The sequence below is a fragment of the Tyto alba genome, unplaced genomic scaffold (assembly GCF_018691265.1).
Source record: "Tyto alba isolate M040663 unplaced genomic scaffold, T.alba_DEE_v4.0 Super-Scaffold_38, whole genome shotgun sequence".
Taxonomy (NCBI): domain Eukaryota; kingdom Metazoa; phylum Chordata; class Aves; order Strigiformes; family Tytonidae; genus Tyto; species Tyto alba.
The window spans coordinates 6,061,387-6,081,033 of NW_024881313.1; the positions used below are offsets into that span (position 1 = coordinate 6,061,387).

The following is a 19,647-nucleotide window of genomic DNA, read 5'->3' on the forward strand; positions in this document are numbered from 1 at the left end:
TTGAAGGGTGTTCAAGAATTCCATATAAAAGCATTTTAACACTGTGTTGCATTACTTATATATATTTAAGCACCGACAGTATTTCAGAGAAACCAGTAATTTTTAGGGCTTTTTTTAAAAGGGAATAAAGAATTTTAGAAATAATAAAAAGTTTCTTATTATTTTGCCAATATAAAACAATGAGATTCCCAGGGGAAGGTTTCTTTAAAAGAGTAACACTGAGAAGTCAACCCTGTTACCAGTCACACATGCCCATTCTTTGTGCCCTGGCCACTTTTGGTGTCAGAGATTCAGCAAATGAGAGAAACTGGTTCTCTCATGTTGCACAATTTATCTTTCAGACCTGTCCCTCCTTCCCTATTACCAGATATACTTCTTGCCCACTGAAAACAGAAGGGAATGGACTGTTATTTAAATTCTGAAAAGCGGGTGGCAGGAGGAGAATAATAATGTGGGTAGGGTGGACTTCCCTGGTCAGCAGTCACACCCGAGGGGGCAGTTAAAAAAAATCAAAGACCTTGTGAATCGGCAAAGGAGCTAGCTGGAAGGACGGCAAGAAAACAGTACTTCAGTGAGGGAGGAACTTTTTTTTCTGAAGCTGACAGGGAAGAAAAAAGAAGATCACGGGCTTGAGGCTAGATGTATTAAAACAGATTGTCATAAAACCCTTGGAGATCAAACACACTCCAGTTTTACTGGAAGTCTGTTGCTTTTCCCTACATCTCTAATACCAAAGTAACAATTTCTAATGCCCGGGGTGCTTCTACCAACAGAAAACTAAACATCAGACCTGAGAAACACGGCTGGCTGTTCATTACAGAAGCCTACTAGGAACATCTAGAATCCCCTTGGTAACTGATGGTGACTGACACTGAAGAAACCTAGCAGGCTGAAATACTACTCATACAAAAATTGTTTTCTTGCGGCGTCCGTAACGTTTAACCGCCAGTTACAAATATTTTCACTGATATCATATGTTAGTTCAGTTGTCTGAGACGGAGAAGAACCTTTTATTTTCCCAATCTATACAACTCTTGTGCTCTGACAGAATTACTCCTACCCTGAATCACTGCGATAAACATCAGGTAGTTTCCAGAGAATCAGAGACTCCAAGTATGATATTACAATAGGAATGCTGACAACTTACATGGCACTGTAGTTCCAAACCTAGTAGGATTCAGTACTATAAACCTATTCTTCAAACTTCTTCGCCCTACTCCTTGGGCCCCAATTAAGACCAGTGTTTTCCTCTGAAAAGGAGGCATTTTGGCTACCTCCTCATAGATCTGGATTTCATGACGATCAAATTCTACATTGAGAAATGTACAAAAAGTAGTTAACACACAGTCAGTGCTGTAAGAAAAAAAAAACAAATTAAGCAGTCCTGCTATGTATCAACAGACCACATGTGAATATAAATAGTACTCAAAGGGCATTAAGTCTGATATAAGCTTTCTTGCTTTAAATTGGTATGGGAATAAAATAGCTACCCCTTCACGGACAGCATAAAGTCAGATTATCACCTTTACTTCCAAGGAGAAAATCTGAGATTGATCAACAATTAGCGAGCTTTCACAGAACCACGACGTGGTTGAGGTTGGAAGCTACCTCTGGGGACCATCTGCTCCGACCCCAGTGCCCAAGCAGGGCCGCCTGGAGATGGTTGCTCAGGACCACAGCCAGATGGCTGGTGAATATCTCCAAGGAGGGAGACTCCACTACTTCTCTGTGCAAACTGTGCCAGTGCTCAGTCACCCTCACAGTGGAAAAAGCATTTTCTGATGTTCGGAGGGAACCTCCTGTGTTGCTGGCTTGTTGCCTCTGGTTCTGTCACTGGGGTCCTCCGAAGAGAGCCTGGCTCTGTCCTCTTTGCACCCTCCCTTCAGGTATTTATACACACTGATGACATCCCCCTGGAGCCTTCTCTTCTCTGGACTGAACAGACCCAGCTCTCTCAGCCTCTCCTCACAGGAGAGAAGGCTCCAGTCCCTTCAGCATCTTCATAAGTCCGTGTCTCTTGCACTGAGGAGAGCCCAGTACACTTCAGGGATCACATCCCTCCACCTGCTGGCAACAAAGCTTTCACTTTTTTTTTTCTCTTTTAACACACAGTTCCTCTCTGACTTCCACCTACCAAAAGATGTACTCAGCACCACCATTCCTCCACTGGTCACTATTGATTTTAAACCATAAAATATTTTATAATCAAATTTGATAGACATATTTTACTGAAAATCTTTCAGCTTTGGATACCCTAGATTCCGCAAGTTTAGAAATCTAGAGAAATTTGACTCGTGTAATATTAAGAGATACCTGCATTTCTTGTAGTGAGATACATCATCTTTTTCTTTTTTTTGCTGCTTATTGTTCCGCAGAAAGGCCCTAAAAATAAAAATTGAGACAAACTCATCATTTTTGTTAAAGGTGTGTTTCCAAAGCTAATTTTCAAGAACATATGCAAGTTTACATTACATTTACATTTACAAGGACTATTTTAGAATTTTATATATTCTAGGGCAGGAGATCACATCTATTTCATACACATTAAATGGTACAGTAAGAACCAAACACAGAAAAAAAAAATAATTTTCCTAGAAAACTTTGTAAAAAGCAGCAGAAAAAAACATCAAACTGGTTTAATTTTTTAACTGCAATGCATACTATAAAACCATAATTTTTTAAAAAAGAGATAATTCTCATGCGTCTCCCACCTCATTTAGCTTTTCATCAGCAGGCGGCAAAACTGATTCATGTAGCTATGAAGGCTAGGCATACTGTAGCCTTTGTCCTTCAGTCAAAGACAAAATACAGTAATTACCATTTCGCAATATTCTGTGTATTCTCACACAGCAGTTTTCTAGTATCTATGAAGGCAGGAAAAGCAAAACAAATCAGAGCAAAATCTATTCCTGAAATTCATTAGGTCTCACCTGAGTTGTCCCAGTCCCTCCTAACAAAGGCCTTTCTCTTTTCTTCCAGGAACTGGCTAGGAATAAGCCCTGCACTTCCTCCTTCTTTGACATGACTAGCCTGGGGGAAAAAAAAAAAAAAAAAAAAAAAAAAAAAAAGCATAAATCATAGATAAATTGTGAGAAGCATTTTTCTCATCCACATGGTGTTTACTGACTTTCACACCGCCAGAGTTTCCCAGTGGCGAGCATTGATACATTTACCACCGGGACTTGGAAATTCAAACTCAGATGTGGGTATTAAAATTTTGTGTTACAATAAAAGTGTCTTGCCATTGAGTATTAAAATACAGGAAACTTAAATAAAATAGATTTAAGTTTTGTTACTGGTTCCCACTAAGTTAGTAAGCTCCTATAGCCATAAACCTTTGGCATCAAAATCCTAAATGGAATTCAGTGGCTCCAGACACTGGACTCTCAAGTGACAAAACTCAACACTTCCTAGTACACAGTACACGTATTTTGTATTCTTTAGCTGCTCCAAACAGGTTCCAGTGCAGCTTATTAACTGTTGTTTCACAAACAGTGAATGCCTTCAAGCTTTTTGCACTAAGTAACTACAGATTTAAAATCTTAGAAATGTAAGTATTCCTAGTAATGAAAGTTTGGCTAAGATTCTCTGTAAAATAATTTCATGGCAAGCTCAATTCTCAGCAAGCTTAACACACACAAACACACAGTTACAAGATGCTACACTTCTCCATAACTCTTTGGCCTGTCTCTTGTTAACAGGAACTGTTTGCTTTTCAATTTGTAAGCTTTTACCTAAGACTAACTGATTTTTTACAGTTAGCAAGTTTTCAGTAACAGTCTAGCACTTCTGGACAGGACAAGGAAAAACTAACTTCCTTCCCCAGTGGCATGATCAGCATAGGAATACTTGCAACACGCTACACAGGTTTAAGGCATTTAATTTTTGCCACTGATTGAGTGTTACAGTTTCATTTCTCCTGGACTCCTACAAGTTACAACTGGAGAATCCAAAAAGCAATACAGAAGACAGCATGTAAGCTAAATGTCAAACTACTCTGGAGTTTTGGAGTGTCTAACTTCTGAAACTAATTAACTTGGCAGTAGTAAATTTTCCCCTCACACTTTTTATTCTCTTTCCTTCTGTTATTAATGTCACTGACAAGGAACAGAATTCAGCAACAGTTGCTGATGTATATTAAAATATTTTTTGTTGCTTTTAAAGAAGTCATATATATATATTGCTCTCAGGTAACGCTTGGCTGACTGTTGCTTGTTATCTAGCAAAGGGTGAGCAATTAAGGGGTAGAAAAGGAAATTACTAGTGCTGAACGCTTTGCCTAGATTGCCACTGCCACTTGCCATTTTGAGTACCTCAGCTGATAAAAGTGTCTTAAAGGTTCACTCATCCCACTTGCAAATGCACTGATGGTGTTTAGTTGTGTGTATAGTGTCGTATTAAAAATAAAACCAGCGTAAGCACCGGACTACAGTTCTACTGAAGGACTGAATGTAGAAATACGACCTTAAAACAGGATGAACTGTTAATATTTGAAATAGTGCCCAACACTTTGATTATAATCATGCATGTTACAGCTCACAGACATTCACCACCACCATAGAAATAAAAGATACAGCTTCTCCAAATAGCTATTCTCACCCCTCTTCAAATCCACAGGGTTAATTTCCCCCTCTCTCCTCAACTCTGAGCTCTCAGGAAGGGGTCCACTTCTTCAACAGCTGCTGTCAGGGAAGGCTTACCACAATTAACACAGTCAACCTAAGACCTTCTGCTAGAAATTGTCCACTTAAACTGATTTTGGAATGTCTAGGCTTATGATACAGAACAAAAAGACAAATACATAGCAGTAATAGCAAAATGAGTGTTATATATACAATTTATACCATTCAATTTTCTCCAGTATTTCAACTGTCACTATCTTGATATTAGCTTGAAATTAGATTGCAAATATTTTTTCTTGTATCTACTCTTAAATGGAAGTAGATGATAATTTAAAGAGTTTATTATTAAGACAACTAATGAAACCTTTCCATTTTTAATTTTATTTTCCAAATCTTTTTACCAACCTGCCACCAATTTGGATCTTCCCGGTTTACAATCTGAAGAATTTCTCCTTTAGAAAATTTCAAACCTGCTTCTTTGCATGGGATGAGGTTGTCATTATATGGATTATAATCAAAATGACACTTCACAAAAACCTGAAATGTGTAAAAATTTACAAAGCTTAAACATTATAAAATACATTCTTACTAATTTATTTGTCAAACTGAAGTAATGCCTTTACCTACAGCATAAAAAGTGGTTGCATTTGGCAAGTAAAATACCATCTATGGAAAAAACTGGCATATACCAGCACACAGAGAATAGAATGATCAGCAGTGCAAACCTTGGCTGAAGGAGCTTCATGATAAAAATAAAAAAGCAACCGTTCTGTCTGGACAGTATACTACAGAACACCCATTTTTGTATTTCAGTACATACAACTCAGCATTCTGACTTTAAAATACTTAAAAATATATAAAATTCTCAGAATGTGAGCACTGTATTCAAGGTGTTTGGAATCTTAAGAATTCATTTTGCCATGAAGTCAATCTTTTAAAACAAACAAGATATGTGACTGCTGTAAGGCTCAAATTTGATACAGGGTCAGAAACAGTAATTTGCATCAGCAGATTAGAAACTTTTTTCTACCAGGTTGGGGAGCAAAGGAAGCAGTGCACCTGCCTCAAATACAGCACATTCCCTCAGCATCCACTCAATGTAAGCACAGTCTATTATAGTCACGGGCACTAAGACCCACTACCTGAAGAAGTGTCTTATAAAGGCACTGATTTAGAGCAACCATTTACTTCTGCAGTGGAGAAACAACAGCCCACAGCAACACAAAAGGATAAGGAGCAGCCACCATCTGAGTTCTTACTTAAGTCAGGGAGTTCAAGCTTACCTGTTGAATTCATAAAACAGATTACTTGGACACTGATCATGTTATAAACACATCAAGTTCGCTGCAGTTTAGTGTTATTGTGGTTAGGTCATCAGAAGTCACCAGATGTCAAAGAAACATGCTTTGTATGAAGTATACAAATGTTTATCAGTCATAGCTACTAACTAGACTTTTTTAGGGAGGCCTATTAGGCATGGTATTAACCTAGTGAGTAAACACACTTCTAAAATGTACCTAAAGGCAAATACAGGTATCCACATTTTAGCCTTCCTGCCAGCATTAAATCCACAAAATAATCAAAATATGTCTAATCCAAAACCTTAAAATAATCTTATGTGATAAGTACCAAGCAGAAGTTATTTTGACAGAATTGTTAGAAATGTGCTACTGACCTGTTGAGGAATAACAGTGTCTCTGTAGCTGGGGAGAATCTTCAGAGTGACACTGCCACTAATATTTTTCAGCAGTTCCTGTAATTCTTTTGGGTTGTTTCCAACCTCATGGCCATTCACCTCCTTAATTATGTCACCTACGTGCAGAAGACCTTGCCGATCTATCATTCCACCATGAAGAATTCGTGCTATTACCAGATCATTGTTCTCAACTCTAAACGTAACACCCTGAAAGAGGTATGTGACACCTAGTTTACCATTGTTTCAATTTCAATTTCATTTTACTATTATCTCAAGCAAAAATATACAGATATGGGATAGTCTGTCTACCCAATGAAAACAGACAGTGATAGTTACTACAGAGTAAGAGTTCCTAATACACAGAGATAAGAGTCAGGTGACACAGAAGTGCTTTCAGACAAGGTTTTCACATGACTCAACAACTGCATTTTTCTTGATTGCATGCGATCCTGTCATTTTGTATGAGGACCAAACAAACAGCTGTTGTGTTAGTTATGCTAGCAAGTCATTTGGCCTAGTGACTGCCCATTCACTACCCCATAATTTCTTAAAGAGAACAGGACGGAGAACACACAAGTATCTTCTTGTTTCAACCTCCCAATACTGACCCTATCACCCATTAACTTACACAACATAATAATGGAAATAATTAAAACATAATGCAGGAAATCAGGCACGTGCAAACATTTTTACTCAAACTTTAAAATAAAGTCACAGTCATCTTCAGTTACTTACTAGTGGTTCTCCTGCTCTTTTGTGAATTCCAAGGATACGAATAGCATCTACTGGAACAATCTGGTTGTTCACTGAAGAATTATTGACTTCTGGGCTAGAAGGAGGGGAATCATAACATTTTGAAGCCACAATATCATGTGCTTCCAAGAGTGACTGCAAAGGAACAGAAAAAAACCTTCTTTTAAAATCATGAAATAACCATCTGCAGAAGGATTTAGTGCTGAATAACCACTGAATGTGCCCTTTTGGGACCAGATCATAAAACTCTTACTTCACAATGAATGGAGCAAAAATTGACATACAAGTATTCACACAGACTGATAAGCCTACTGTGTCTTGGCAAACATGCTCTCTTTTGTAAATGCAAATGCTTCTTCTTAAGGAAGAATAGGAGAAATGTAATGAATTTGGGAGGAATATGTGAACAGGCAGGGAAGAAGATGGAAAAAGGAGTACTGAAAATAGTCTTCACCTAATGAGACAGTATCCAAGCAAATGGTTAAAGTAAACAAACAAGCCATTGCAAAAAAATGAAGGTAACTCATCATTAGATACTTCTGTTTAATGTAATAAAATTTTCTTCCACAGTAATTTGTATAATTACAGGTATGCAAGGATTTCTAGCAATCTGCAGAATGAGTGCTTTCTGCTTGCATAAAGACAAGGCAGAATCCTAGCACCAAACGAATCCAAGTTGACAGAATTCGCTTTCTGGAAGACAACAGCTCAGACCTTATAGTTAATGGCGTTTTCACGAATCCATCTACATAAATACAAAGCAAAAGGAGATCCAAATAAATGTAATCATCTTTGGAAAACAATGCAATTTAGACTTGATTTTCTCATAAAAGATATTTTAAGATTTAAAGAAAAAATTAATAAGAATATATACAGGTAAAACAAGATTAAATTTAGGAAATTAGATACTGGAGATTTATGTCTTAAAGAAGAAAAAGTGACACCCTATAGCGACCATCTATGGCAGTTCGAGATAAAGCATCCTATAGTGCAGAGAGTCTCACCGGCAGATACAGAAAGACAAAAAGAAGCAAGTAGAGGAGATGCCTATTAAGCCTCAAACAACCTAGCTTTGTTTGAAACAGTGACCTGATGAGATACGGTCTTAAGTCAGATCACTGACTGGTGTTAAGTAAGTAGCTAAAAAGAGAAGACACCATAGGGGCTATCACTGATAGTGACGTGCACATGTCAGAGGAAGACAGCAAACTCCTAGGAAGCAGAGCAGGTGAGCAGGCAACATTTAAGCAACTTTAACCATTTTGCTATGCAGTTTGCTCCATCCTTCTGTAAGCTACCTCTAGCCTAAAAGTTGTGCAACCGTATTAGTTTAGTGCCACGATCAACATGCAAGCCCTCACAGTGTCACAAACCTAACAGTCATTTTCATCTGCCCATTACACAATGACCCTGCTGATATTTCAACTGGAGGTTAGAAGGGGGTACTAATTCACTCACTCTGCCCCCGCCATTAAGGCTGTAAAGACAGCTGCTTATTGTGGCTGCTCTGATATTGTGGACATAAACCAAATCAAATTAAATAAGAAAAACAATAATTTATTTAAATTAAGCAGCTGTCAGATGGTAGCAAATTCTAATTCTTCGTTATCCAAGACACATCCAATCCAGAAAGCAGGAGAACAGATCTCTCTTTGCCAATGTTTGCAAGCAACACTTTTGGATCTTTCTACATTTCCAAAATGAAACCAACTAGCATCAACTACACATTTTAACACATTAGCACTGACAAAACCGGGCAGATACACCAGTATGGTACTTCCAGTTTCCTCCTTTTGTCACATGCTAGAACAAATCGTTCCCAAACTTTCTGGACACAAACCACTAGATTTCTAATGGAGCCTTACACATAACCATGCTCGTACAGCTCCATGCCCTTAACAGTCATAAAAATTATGGTTTATAATCTGATCCACAGCCAAAAAAAGACTACTAAACTAATAGTCTCAGTCATCCTTTTCAGATTAACATGCTCTATAAGACTCTTCAGTTCTTAAATCCGAACCCATTCCACATTCTGATCTTATTTATTCACTCAAGTTTTATGGATAAGCATGAGTTCTTTCAACTACCACTTAACCATCCCTCAGTCACAAAATCTTTTTCCTGCTATTTACATCACGGCTGAGTCACAGAAGGACTAACAGGGACTGTACACTGCTGCCCACAATTATAAAATGTTTTCTTTTAGAAAAGCAGTTTAGTAGTTTCCTTAAAACAAGCCACAGTTAACTTGCCTCCTTCCCATGCCCAGCTCTCAGTTCTGAAACTCAAGATTTGTATCAGTTTTACAAGACCGTTTCCAACCAGCCAGGTCACGCCATGCAGTCCTGAAGCACACTCAAGCAAAGCCTCCTGGCAGCAGGGGCCGTGTGTCTGTACCCACTGCCGGACGGCGCTCTGACATGTTGTGGTGCTCAGTTACTTTCCTATTTCAGCAATATGGTTGACCGATATGAGAAATACAGTTACATGAACTTCACTTGTTTCTTTCTTATGGTATTGGAAAAAGTGATTTCCTGTGTTCCTGCAACTCCAGAGATACCCTGGAATCTGACCTTTCCCATACTGGTACTGGAACGCTTATAAAACCACTGCCAAAGTCTGCAAAACAACACGGACTGAATAATCAACAGCCATAAAACAGTTCAAAGTTTCCTCCACACAGCATATGTAAACAGGATCCGCCGACTATCCAAGACTGGACAACTGCAGAAAGGTTCTCACAGAAAAAATGGCAATGTTGCCAGAATAAGGCATTTATAAGAACCCTCTGCATATCACAAGAGATATCGTACAATGGACATACAGTCCTCTGGCAGACAGTATGGCCCCTTTGTGCAAGGTACTGTCATAAAGTAACCCATTAACTTAGAACATATTGACTTCTTTACAGTAGTTTTTTGTGGCTGTCCTTATTTGACAGGTAGGAAAAAAAAATTAAAAAAACATAATTCAAAATTCAGTAAACATACATTAAATATCCAAGGCACTCTATAATGCTAAAGCCAAGTTCAAATTCAAAATTTGTTTTTTTCCTAAAAAAATTCTCAGCAATCTACACATTATGAAGCGCTGCCTGTCCTATATGATAACTATTTCCCCAGCTGTGATCCAACAGAACAATTTAATTACAAATTGGGGGCTGGGGTGGGGGGAATACACAAGAGCAGAATAACTCTATGATCCTGAATTCAGGACTCCTTTCCTAACACTTCAGGCCTCAGAAGTACTTAAAGTATTTCTGTTCCTCTTTTATGCACTAAATATGTGCTAGTCTTCTCTGATAACACTGTTAAAATATTAAAACTTAATAAATGGACTATACGCCCCTAATGTACATGTGAAAATAAGACATTTTTTAAAGACTGTTCTGGAAGAGAGAGGAAATCATTTAAGATCTTAGAGAAATCACAGGGGCTGGTAAGGCAGCATGAATACGTGGGAAAAATAACTCTATAAATTAAGATCTGTCTAGGAGGCAACTTAAGATCACTTCTCTAAATGAAACATTTTAAAGACATGATTAGCCATTATAAAGCTAACTATGAGAATAGAATATTGACTGCTTTTCAGATTAAGCATTTTATTGCCAGCAGAATCTACTGTTTAGGATGAATGGCTTGCATAATTCTTGGAAAGGTGAATGTAACTGGACAAGTTCTTCCATAAGCAGCAGAGTGATTCTTCTGCATGTTTAACCACTCCAACAGTGCAATATTTTCAACTCCTCCCTCTTCCTTCAAGGCAACCTCTTTCTAGTCCTCCCTTCTGCTCTCCAGCTACTGTCTGGTAAGACCTGCTATAGCCTTTTCTACACACCAGACCTGCCAGCTGGCTTCTTCAATACATGCTGGTCTGATGGCCAGCCATCGATACTGTGAAACTCATGAAGAACTTAGTACCTTCCACACTTTGACCCTGAAAAGTTCAGTTAAAACTAAAAAGGGTAAAAAGTGGAAGAGAAGAAAAAGAAAGGAACAAAAGGAAAAATGAGAAAAGGGAGGGAACAGAGAGTCAAACAGAATAGTATAACCATACATGCACCTGTACTCCAGAAGCCAGTCCCTCCCCAATGCTCTTCCATACAAATGTGTAAAAGAAATTAAAATCTGTAATTTGGTGTTTTCAGCACGAAATGATACATTCAAATAAGCTATTGCACTGATGACTTGTATACCACATTTGATACTTGTATGCTGAGGTAGGTTACAACTGTAAGATGACGCTGTGATAAAGTGGCACCATTCGTTTGTAAAATACAGAATCAGCCTTTAAAACAGTCACACAATAGCGTCCATGAAACTTTAAAAGAGTCGAGTCAAGGTGGCTTCTTTACGTATTTACTAAACTGGAGAAAGGATGTAAATTACATTTTCTATAATTTTACATTGTATTTTTCCCTTCTTCCTTACAGGTGACTTCCTGCAGAATTTGGAATATGCCTCCTTGCACCAAATGAGGCAGAAAGGATAGCACTTCTTGAGTATTCAGTTAATTTTCAGTTTCCTCTTCAGAGAGACATACAGCCTCCACAAGACTTAGAAAGAACACTGTACCCATATTTCAGTCTGCAAATTGTCCTAGAAGCTTTTCTAGAATGGTCATAACTATGATACCAGTTAAAGAAAAACACTTAATCAAAATAATAATATTTTGGCCTCAGTTGTCTTTGTTGCCTGCTTCCAGAGTGGGAACAGAAGCACAAAATGAAGGGCGGAAAAGTACACCCTAATTTTAGGCTTCAAAACTGAATCACATCAGATCTATTTTTAAAAAGTAAGTAGCTAGCTGCCCTTTGCCTGCATACAGGAGCCAAAACTGCTCATTGTTTCTGCAAATGAGACTGAAGGCCTCACAACAGGCACTTAGAAAATAATAATAATAATAGAAAAAAAAACAGCTGCTTCATTTTTTTTAAATAAACTCTAATTCTGACAGAGTGAAGGATAGGTTAGTTCTCCAGGGCAGCATTTAACTGTCTTAATCATCAAATAGTCTTTTCCTTTCATACCTAATTCTTTCTGTATCATCCAGGTTTTGCAGCAAATGAAGTAGGGAGCTCTAAAAATGGCTTATTTCTCTTACATACCCATGACTCACCCAACAGTATAGTGAAAGCAACGGCATGCAGCCTTGCTCATAGCATGCAATAATCATGACATGAATTTTTAAACTGGGTTCCAAATAAATGGCAACAAATGGCAAACCACTAAGTCTGATGATACTAAACAAATTAAAAGAAGTTTCCATAAAAACTGGAATGATTGGACAAAACAGATCATGGGAAAGCATCAACATGCTTTAATAAAGGGATGTCATGCTTCTCAAATCTAGTGAAGTTCCTTAAAAGAGTCACCAAGCATGGCAACCAGGCAGTTATAGTTGATAATACAGATCAATTTCCAAAAGGCCTTTGATAGACTCCTCTAACAAAGTCTTTTAAAGAAACAAAGTTATGACAGGATAAACAAGGCTCTTGAGTGGATGAAAATACTGGTTAAAAGACAGAAAAATTGAGGCTGGGAATAGAGTATTACTAGTTTTCAAAATTCATGTCACCAGAGGATTTCCCACAGGCATCTGAGCTCAGTTCTACACCTGCAACTACACTGATATGTCAAATAAGTGATCTAGGAAATGGGGGTGGGAAGTGAAATGACAGGGTTTGCTGATACTACTATTCAAACTGATTTTAACCTGCAGGAGCATCTCATGAGCAACAGAGTGAGAACAAGGCAAATGAAATTCCACACTGACTGCAAGGGAAAACACAATCCTAATTTAAGATACTGACAGAATCAGAAGTGCTATCTCAGAGGTGTAAACAGTACAAAACCAAACCAAACCGGCCCAACCCACCTCTATGCTTACTGAGCTGAGAGGTACATCATCTTTACTGAGAGGGTGGTCAAAAACTGGAACAGGCTTCCTAGAGATGCGGTTGATGCCCCAAGTCTGTCAGTGTTGAACAGGCATTTGGACAATGCCTTTAATATGTTTTAATTTTTGGTCAGCCCTGAAATGGTCAGGCAGTTGGACTAGATGATCACTGTAGGCCCCTTCCAACTGAAATCGCCTATTCACCAACTGTTAAATAGGCAAACCAAATGCTATGAATTTTTAGGCAATGAGTAAGGGGTATAATGGAAAATACTACACCACTTCATAAACCCATGCTGCTGTGAATGACTCTTAGAAGCTGTATACAGCTTTGCTTCCCTTCTTTTTATTTATTTGAGACCGACATATACAACGAGGCATCTCAAATCACAAGTAACATGGAAAAGCTGATTAAGAAAAACTGTTCACTTTCTTCCTACACAAGCGCAAGGGGATATTAAGTGACATTGGCAGGAAACAGTCTCAAAAAAACCAGCATAGCCTCCACACTGATGGGGGATGTTGTGAATGCCAGATTTTTACATGGGTTCAAAATACAACTGAACAAACTGATGGAAGAGAACACCACCACAGATGGATCATACTACTTCTCTCTCAGAAGTCTGAGCAACAAATCACTAAATCCTCACAAAACATTTTGGAAAGTTGGCTTGTCCTAGCCTGACAGTCTTCATTAGTTGCCTACTGCTGGGGACAGGGAATGAAAACAGAAGAAATATTTGTTAAACGGACATTTAACGTACAGTTAGGAAGCACTAACAAAAGATCAGAACAAAACTGTAAAGTTAACGTAGCATATATGCAATTTCAAGTCTGTTCCTTATAAATCAAGCAATAAAAATGTACAAGAAACAGCATAACTATTGGTATTTTTGTTCGACAGCTACTTTGGAACTTTTAAGTTGCTTAAGAGTGAACTAATAGAGTAACTGACACCAGCATCATGTTGTGTCTCTCCATAAATATGACCACTGAACAGGAATGAATGCTGGGTTTGCCTTAGGACTGGCTATTTGCCCTAATTAAAATTCTTATTTGATCTCTGCTTCCTACAGGTCATTTCCAGTCTCTACCATAAAGATTCCTTGCCCAGTTGGTCTCTGGTCTTTGCCATGTCTCTCCAGAGATCATCACTACAGTGCCTTTCAAAGACAGTCTACTCCAGAACTTCACTAAAGCCCTTTTCATCTTTTGATTCATCCTCTTTGACTTGGCAGCTTTAGTTTCTCCACCTGTCTAACAGAATGGATCTTTGTTAGGTCTGTCAGTGCACCAGCTGGCCACCAATTCCAATCTTTTTGCATTGGAACTACCACTTCCTCCAAACTCATCCAGTACCAATTTCTGCTAAGGGATCAAAGACTGATCTGCAGGTTTATTCACCAGGAAGTCTCCAAATCATAGTCTTTGATCCCTTAGCTATGATGCCCTTCTGAACAAATAAGAACACAAGCAAAACCAATATCCTGCTCTTCAGAAGTAGCAGAGGAATTGTCTGTCAGCACTCAGAATAGCTACTACCTTAAAAGCTGAGCTCTTAGTGTTCCCTCTTCCAACAGGCCACAACACAGCTTGACAGAATTTCCAGTGTTTATCTGTGTTAAATGGTAATGCACCTCACTGCTATGTTTGTATAAAGTATGACTGAAAATTTAGGAAAAAAAAAATGTAAAAAACACATACACCCCAAAAATGTCTATGACTACCTGTCTGTCAAAAGAAATATATTTATACTGTGGCAAAAGGTTTGCTTGTGTTCTTCTACAGGGTATCTATAGCTAAGTACTAAAGTCAGCGGAAGCCTGACTGGAAAGTCCAAAATCTATCAATGATTTACAAAACCTAATCTTCAAGGTTTAGTACGGAAGCTGGTAATAGAATGGCAGCTACAGAAAAACATGTGCTTTTGACAAGCATATGTCAAAACTTCACTTATGTTAAGTAGAGCAACAGTGAGAGGGATGTAGAGTCTCAACTTAAGCTGCAGTGCAGGTCCCATCATAGGAGAATCATGTTCATTCATTCTGCAGACGGTACATCTTACACGTGAGTACTGAATGCCAACAGCTGAACCAAAATGCAGAATGGTCAGTACCAGGAACTGAGATCACTGCAAATGCTAAGGATGAAGCTTTGAGGGAATTGTTATGGAAACTGTTATCCAGTCATCTAGGAAGTAAATGTTTGTCCCAGATTTATAATAGAAACTCCAGTGGATTTTAATACAATGAGTGAAGGTACTATTGAGGTGACATCAAAGAATAAAATCATGCTTATTCTTAACACCACATGGCTTCTGCTTTACCTTTCATTCAGAGTAAAATCCTACATATTAAAGTCTTCTACAGTTCTGGTTTTGTTTCATTATTCCTAGATCCATATGTAGACACCAATACAATAAGTTGGAAATATACAGTAAAAAGGTGGCACCTGAAAATGAGGCTCCTTGAGTATTCCAACTAATTCTGCAATATTTTCATCTTTATTTACTAAGGGACTGATGTCTTCAAGAATTTCATTCACCAACTCCAGGTTGTTGTCACTGACAGCCTCAAGTTTAGAGTCTTCCAGTCGCTCATGAGCCTGTAAGATTAAATATGAGACTATACTGTAAATAAGTTTTGAGTAGTTCCAATTTATAAACCTTTTAAATAATTTCTTGGTGCAACCTTTAGCAGGAAGGCCAGAAAAATTACATATAGTATCATCTGTATGTTTTATCTTTATAACTGCTGAAGGATTTTGAATGCTTAACTACGTGACCCAACAAACCTTATAAGCAGCACCTGTATGTGCTCATAGATGCTTGTATGTCCGTATTTCCTGTAACCTCTACAGTATATACACCAAACAGTCCTTTCTGAACAGTATAGCGCCTCAGATCTTTTCAGCTTCAGAACCCAGTACAAGTATACCTTCTAGAAGGACAAAAAAGGAACTATGGGATCTGCTTAGAAAAAAATAAAGTCTCCAAGAGAAGCATTTACTCCGTTCTCTTCCCATTTAAACAGCTTCAAACAGCAAATTCTAAAGAAAAGGCAATGGGCACAAACTGAAACACAGGAGGCTCTGTTTAAACATAAGGAAACATTTTTTCCTCTGTGAGGGTGACTGAGCACTGGCACAGTTTGCGCAGAGAAGTAGTGGAGTCTCCCTCCTTGGAGATATTCACCAGCCATCTGGCTGTGGTCCTGAGCAACCATCTCCAGGCGGCCCTGCTTGGGCACTGGGGTCGGAGCAGATGGTCCCCAGAGGTAGCTTCCAACCTCAACCATTCCGTGACAACTTCTCGTCTCTTTCTAAAGCTACTGCTGCAGACATAATCCTTTCCTAAACACTGCAGATATGAAAGGGAGGAGCTTGAGCAGCAAGAGAAATATCTCATAAATCTGAATGCTTCACTTATTTGTTACAGGTCGTGCAGTATTACAAAATTAGGGAATAAGTGGAGGCCAAAAATAACTAAGATTCTCACTGCACTCAATTAAGAGTTATTTACAACACCATAGCAACAAGAAGTTCAAAAAAGAACAATCGCTTTGGCATGAAAAGCACAACAAATAACAGATATATTTGGGAGTCATCTATATAATGCTTCCTGTATATATAATTTGAAGGTATGTGCACACATCTACTTTCTTATTAGTGCTTCAAAACAGATGATAAACTTTTGCTAAAACCAGAAAACTTTGTTTCCTGAAATCATCAAAGTGTTAAATTCTTCTTCATATCTATAAAATGGTATTTCTGCAGGACTGATGATCAAACAGTAGAAAGGCTAACTTAACATAGAGAAAGACATTTCAAACATTCCCCAACACCAACACGCACAAACCAAATGACCATGATTACAAAGTCATAGGAAGCCTGGCACCTACACACATTCTCCCTAATAAAGGAATGCTATTTTGTGCATAATACATACAGTAAACAATATCCTTCTTTTAAAGTTTATTTAAAAACACAAATCTGCTGACTTTTAAACATACTCCAACTACAAAACCTTTATAAGATTAGAGAATATGGGCTGCCTTCTTTCTCACTCATTTTCTTTAAAATACTACCACTAACGCCGGAGTATAATCTAAATACAAATATCCTCACCCTTCACTCCAGAATCAAGGCCATGTATACACTGGGGAACAGAAAGTTTATCAGTCAACAACCTCTGATCCTGTAATATATTGAGGAATAGCAGGACATGGAGTGGTATTAAGAATTTAAAACAAAACAAACAAACAAAAAAGGAATACCTAACATATATTGAAATCTTTTTTTTTAATTTCAGTTCATCATTTTGGAAACAGTGATACTGACTTGAATCTCTTGACTCGTTCAATATTTATCATATTTGACACATGTTCAAATAGTAAGGCTTTTGCCTCCAACAATCTGACACCCTAAATACCGGACTCAATATTTCTGGATTACTCCTAAGATGTTTCCTTCTTCTGGGTAAGGCATTCACCTGGTATGTTGTAGGCTATGCTACAATACTAAAAGCAGTAGTGCGATGGCAGGAAAGAAGATAAAGTTGAGGTTCAAAGGAATAGTTAATAATCCAAAAGAAGAGAATTTTTCATAAAATGGTTCAGCAGCAAAACTGAGTAAAATTCATGCATGCTCCAAATTCAACAACTGTTTTCAAAAAGGCATAACAATTCTAAAGGCTAGTTAGGATTGACTGTAAATCTCAGCACAAGAAACACATGGACCTGTTGGAACAGGTCCAGAGGAGGCCACAACAATGATCAGAGGGATGGAACACCTCTGCTATGAGGACAGGCTGAAAGACCTGGGGTTGTCTGACCTGGAGAAGAGAAGGCTCCGGGGAGACCTTACTGCAGCCTTTCAGTACTTAAAGGGGACAAACTTTTTAGTAGAGCCTGTTGCAACTGGACAGGGGGTAATGGTTTTAAACTAAAGGAAGGTAGATTTAGACTAGATATAAGGAAGAAATTTTGTATGATGAGGGTGGTGAAACACTGGAACAGGTTGTCCAGAGAGGTGGTAGATGCCCCATCCCTGGAAACATTCAAGGTCAGGTTGGACGGGGCTCTAAGCAACCTGATCTATTTGAAGATGTCCCTGCTCACTGCAGGGGGGTTGGACTACATGATCTTTGGAGGCCCCTTCCAACCCAAACTATTCTGTGATTCTGTAAGTGTCAGTAAATGACAGGAAAATACATTTTACAGTGATTACAGTTACGTCCCTTTTCCCCTACTACCTACTGAAGAATGGAAAGGTACATAAAGAACTCTATCTCAAAAAGGATCTGTAATTTCTACACGGTTGCCTTTATTCTACACAGAAAAAGTGTGAAATGAACTTAACACAATTTGAAAAGATTAGTCAAACTTTATGCTGCAAAATATTGTAAACTAGCTTCTATACTTATTGCTCACATTCAGTTTTTTAAGGACTGAAAAGAAAAAGTAAGCTTGTTTGGCTTATGGCACACGCCTGTAAGTTTCTTTTTGTCCTTGCTGGGATACTTTGCATAATGATTAGTCTTAATAGCTGACTAATAAAGGAAAATTAAAAAGATTTTATATTTCTGGCCTGGCCTGAAATGAATGTGCTTAAATAATCTGACCATCTCAGGGTCCTGAGAATTGCCTATTCTGTTAAAACTAGCTCTTCTAATAGAGAAACAAGTTTCACATATCTTTAGAGACAATTGGATATATATGAACGATACGTACTTCATGAAATCTTGTTTTGATCTTGTCCTTATTTAGGCTCTGCTGATTAGGATTGAGTTTTTGGGTTTAATTCCAAAATAATTACAAAATAAAATATGAGTGCAGTTATGCCATATGAACACAATTAAAACCTTTCAGGATTCTAGATCATGCAAGTTTATAGTTAAGAATCTGTTTCCATTACAAGCACTTTTTTGCATCTGCTAGTCATTAAATTCCACATAATTGTAATTGGCCATTAAAGCACAAATTCTTGATAAGAAAAAAACCTGCTTTGCAATGAACATTTTCTTCATGATAAATATTAAATTAAAGATGACCTAAGCAGCAGATACTGAAGTTGGAAACAACTCTAAGTAAGAAAATGCTTTTACTTACTCTAGTAAATTTAGTACACAAATCTCTCCCTCTGCAGTCATCTCACTAGCAGATGAGACACTTCCATTATTTCTAAGTTTATTACTATGCAACGTCTTCCACTTACAACCAATTTTTTGAACAGTTAAACAGAAGTAAATTCTTATGAGAAGTTTTCCTTCCCAGATTTTTATTCTGAACAAAATCCCTGCACAATCATTTAGCTTTACAGAGTAATTCCTGCCTGCCCAGAGGGCACTGCTTTCAGATGTCTATTCATATTAAAGAGACAGCTACATTTAAGTTAACTGCTTTTTCCCCATGAAACGAGATTATTTTTATGAACTAAGATTAAGAAAGAATGTAAGTGCTGTGCAATACTCATTGCATCTCCTACTGCTAAGATCATCTATATTTTAATTACAGAGTCCAAAGATTTTTTTTGTAAATATCACCTTACATATTCATAATTGATTGATAGCATCTATAAATAAAAGATTTTAATAATGCAAGACAAAAAACAAGGATAGCCCATGTCTCAGAGCTGTCAATCAAAGGTCTCTGCATTGCTCTGAGACCCAGGAAAGGG

At 37.9% G+C, this 19,647-nt stretch overlaps 1 protein-coding gene across 5 annotated transcripts in view; it reads right to left on the reverse strand.

Annotated features, from left to right (window-relative positions):
- The window catches only part of PALS2 (protein associated with LIN7 2, MAGUK family member), a 62,526-nt gene that overhangs the window by 10,062 nt on the left and 32,817 nt on the right, over positions 1–19,647 (reverse strand). For 4 of the 5 annotated variants that reach the window (XM_042802018.1, XM_042802019.1, XM_042802017.1 and 1 more), the window contains 7 exons: positions 15,424–15,576; positions 7,054–7,206; positions 6,298–6,525; positions 5,028–5,159; positions 2,931–3,030; positions 2,314–2,382; positions 1,148–1,309 (listed from right to left, as the gene is read on the reverse strand). In XM_042802018.1, coding sequence (XP_042657952.1) covers positions 1,148–1,309; positions 2,314–2,382; positions 2,931–3,030; positions 5,028–5,159; positions 6,298–6,525; positions 7,054–7,206; positions 15,424–15,576 — 997 coding nt within the window. The remainder of the gene's footprint in view (positions 1–1,147; positions 1,310–2,313; positions 2,383–2,930; positions 3,031–5,027; positions 5,160–6,297; positions 6,526–7,053; positions 7,207–15,423; positions 15,577–19,647) is intronic. The other variant, XM_042802020.1, reaches the window with a different exon arrangement.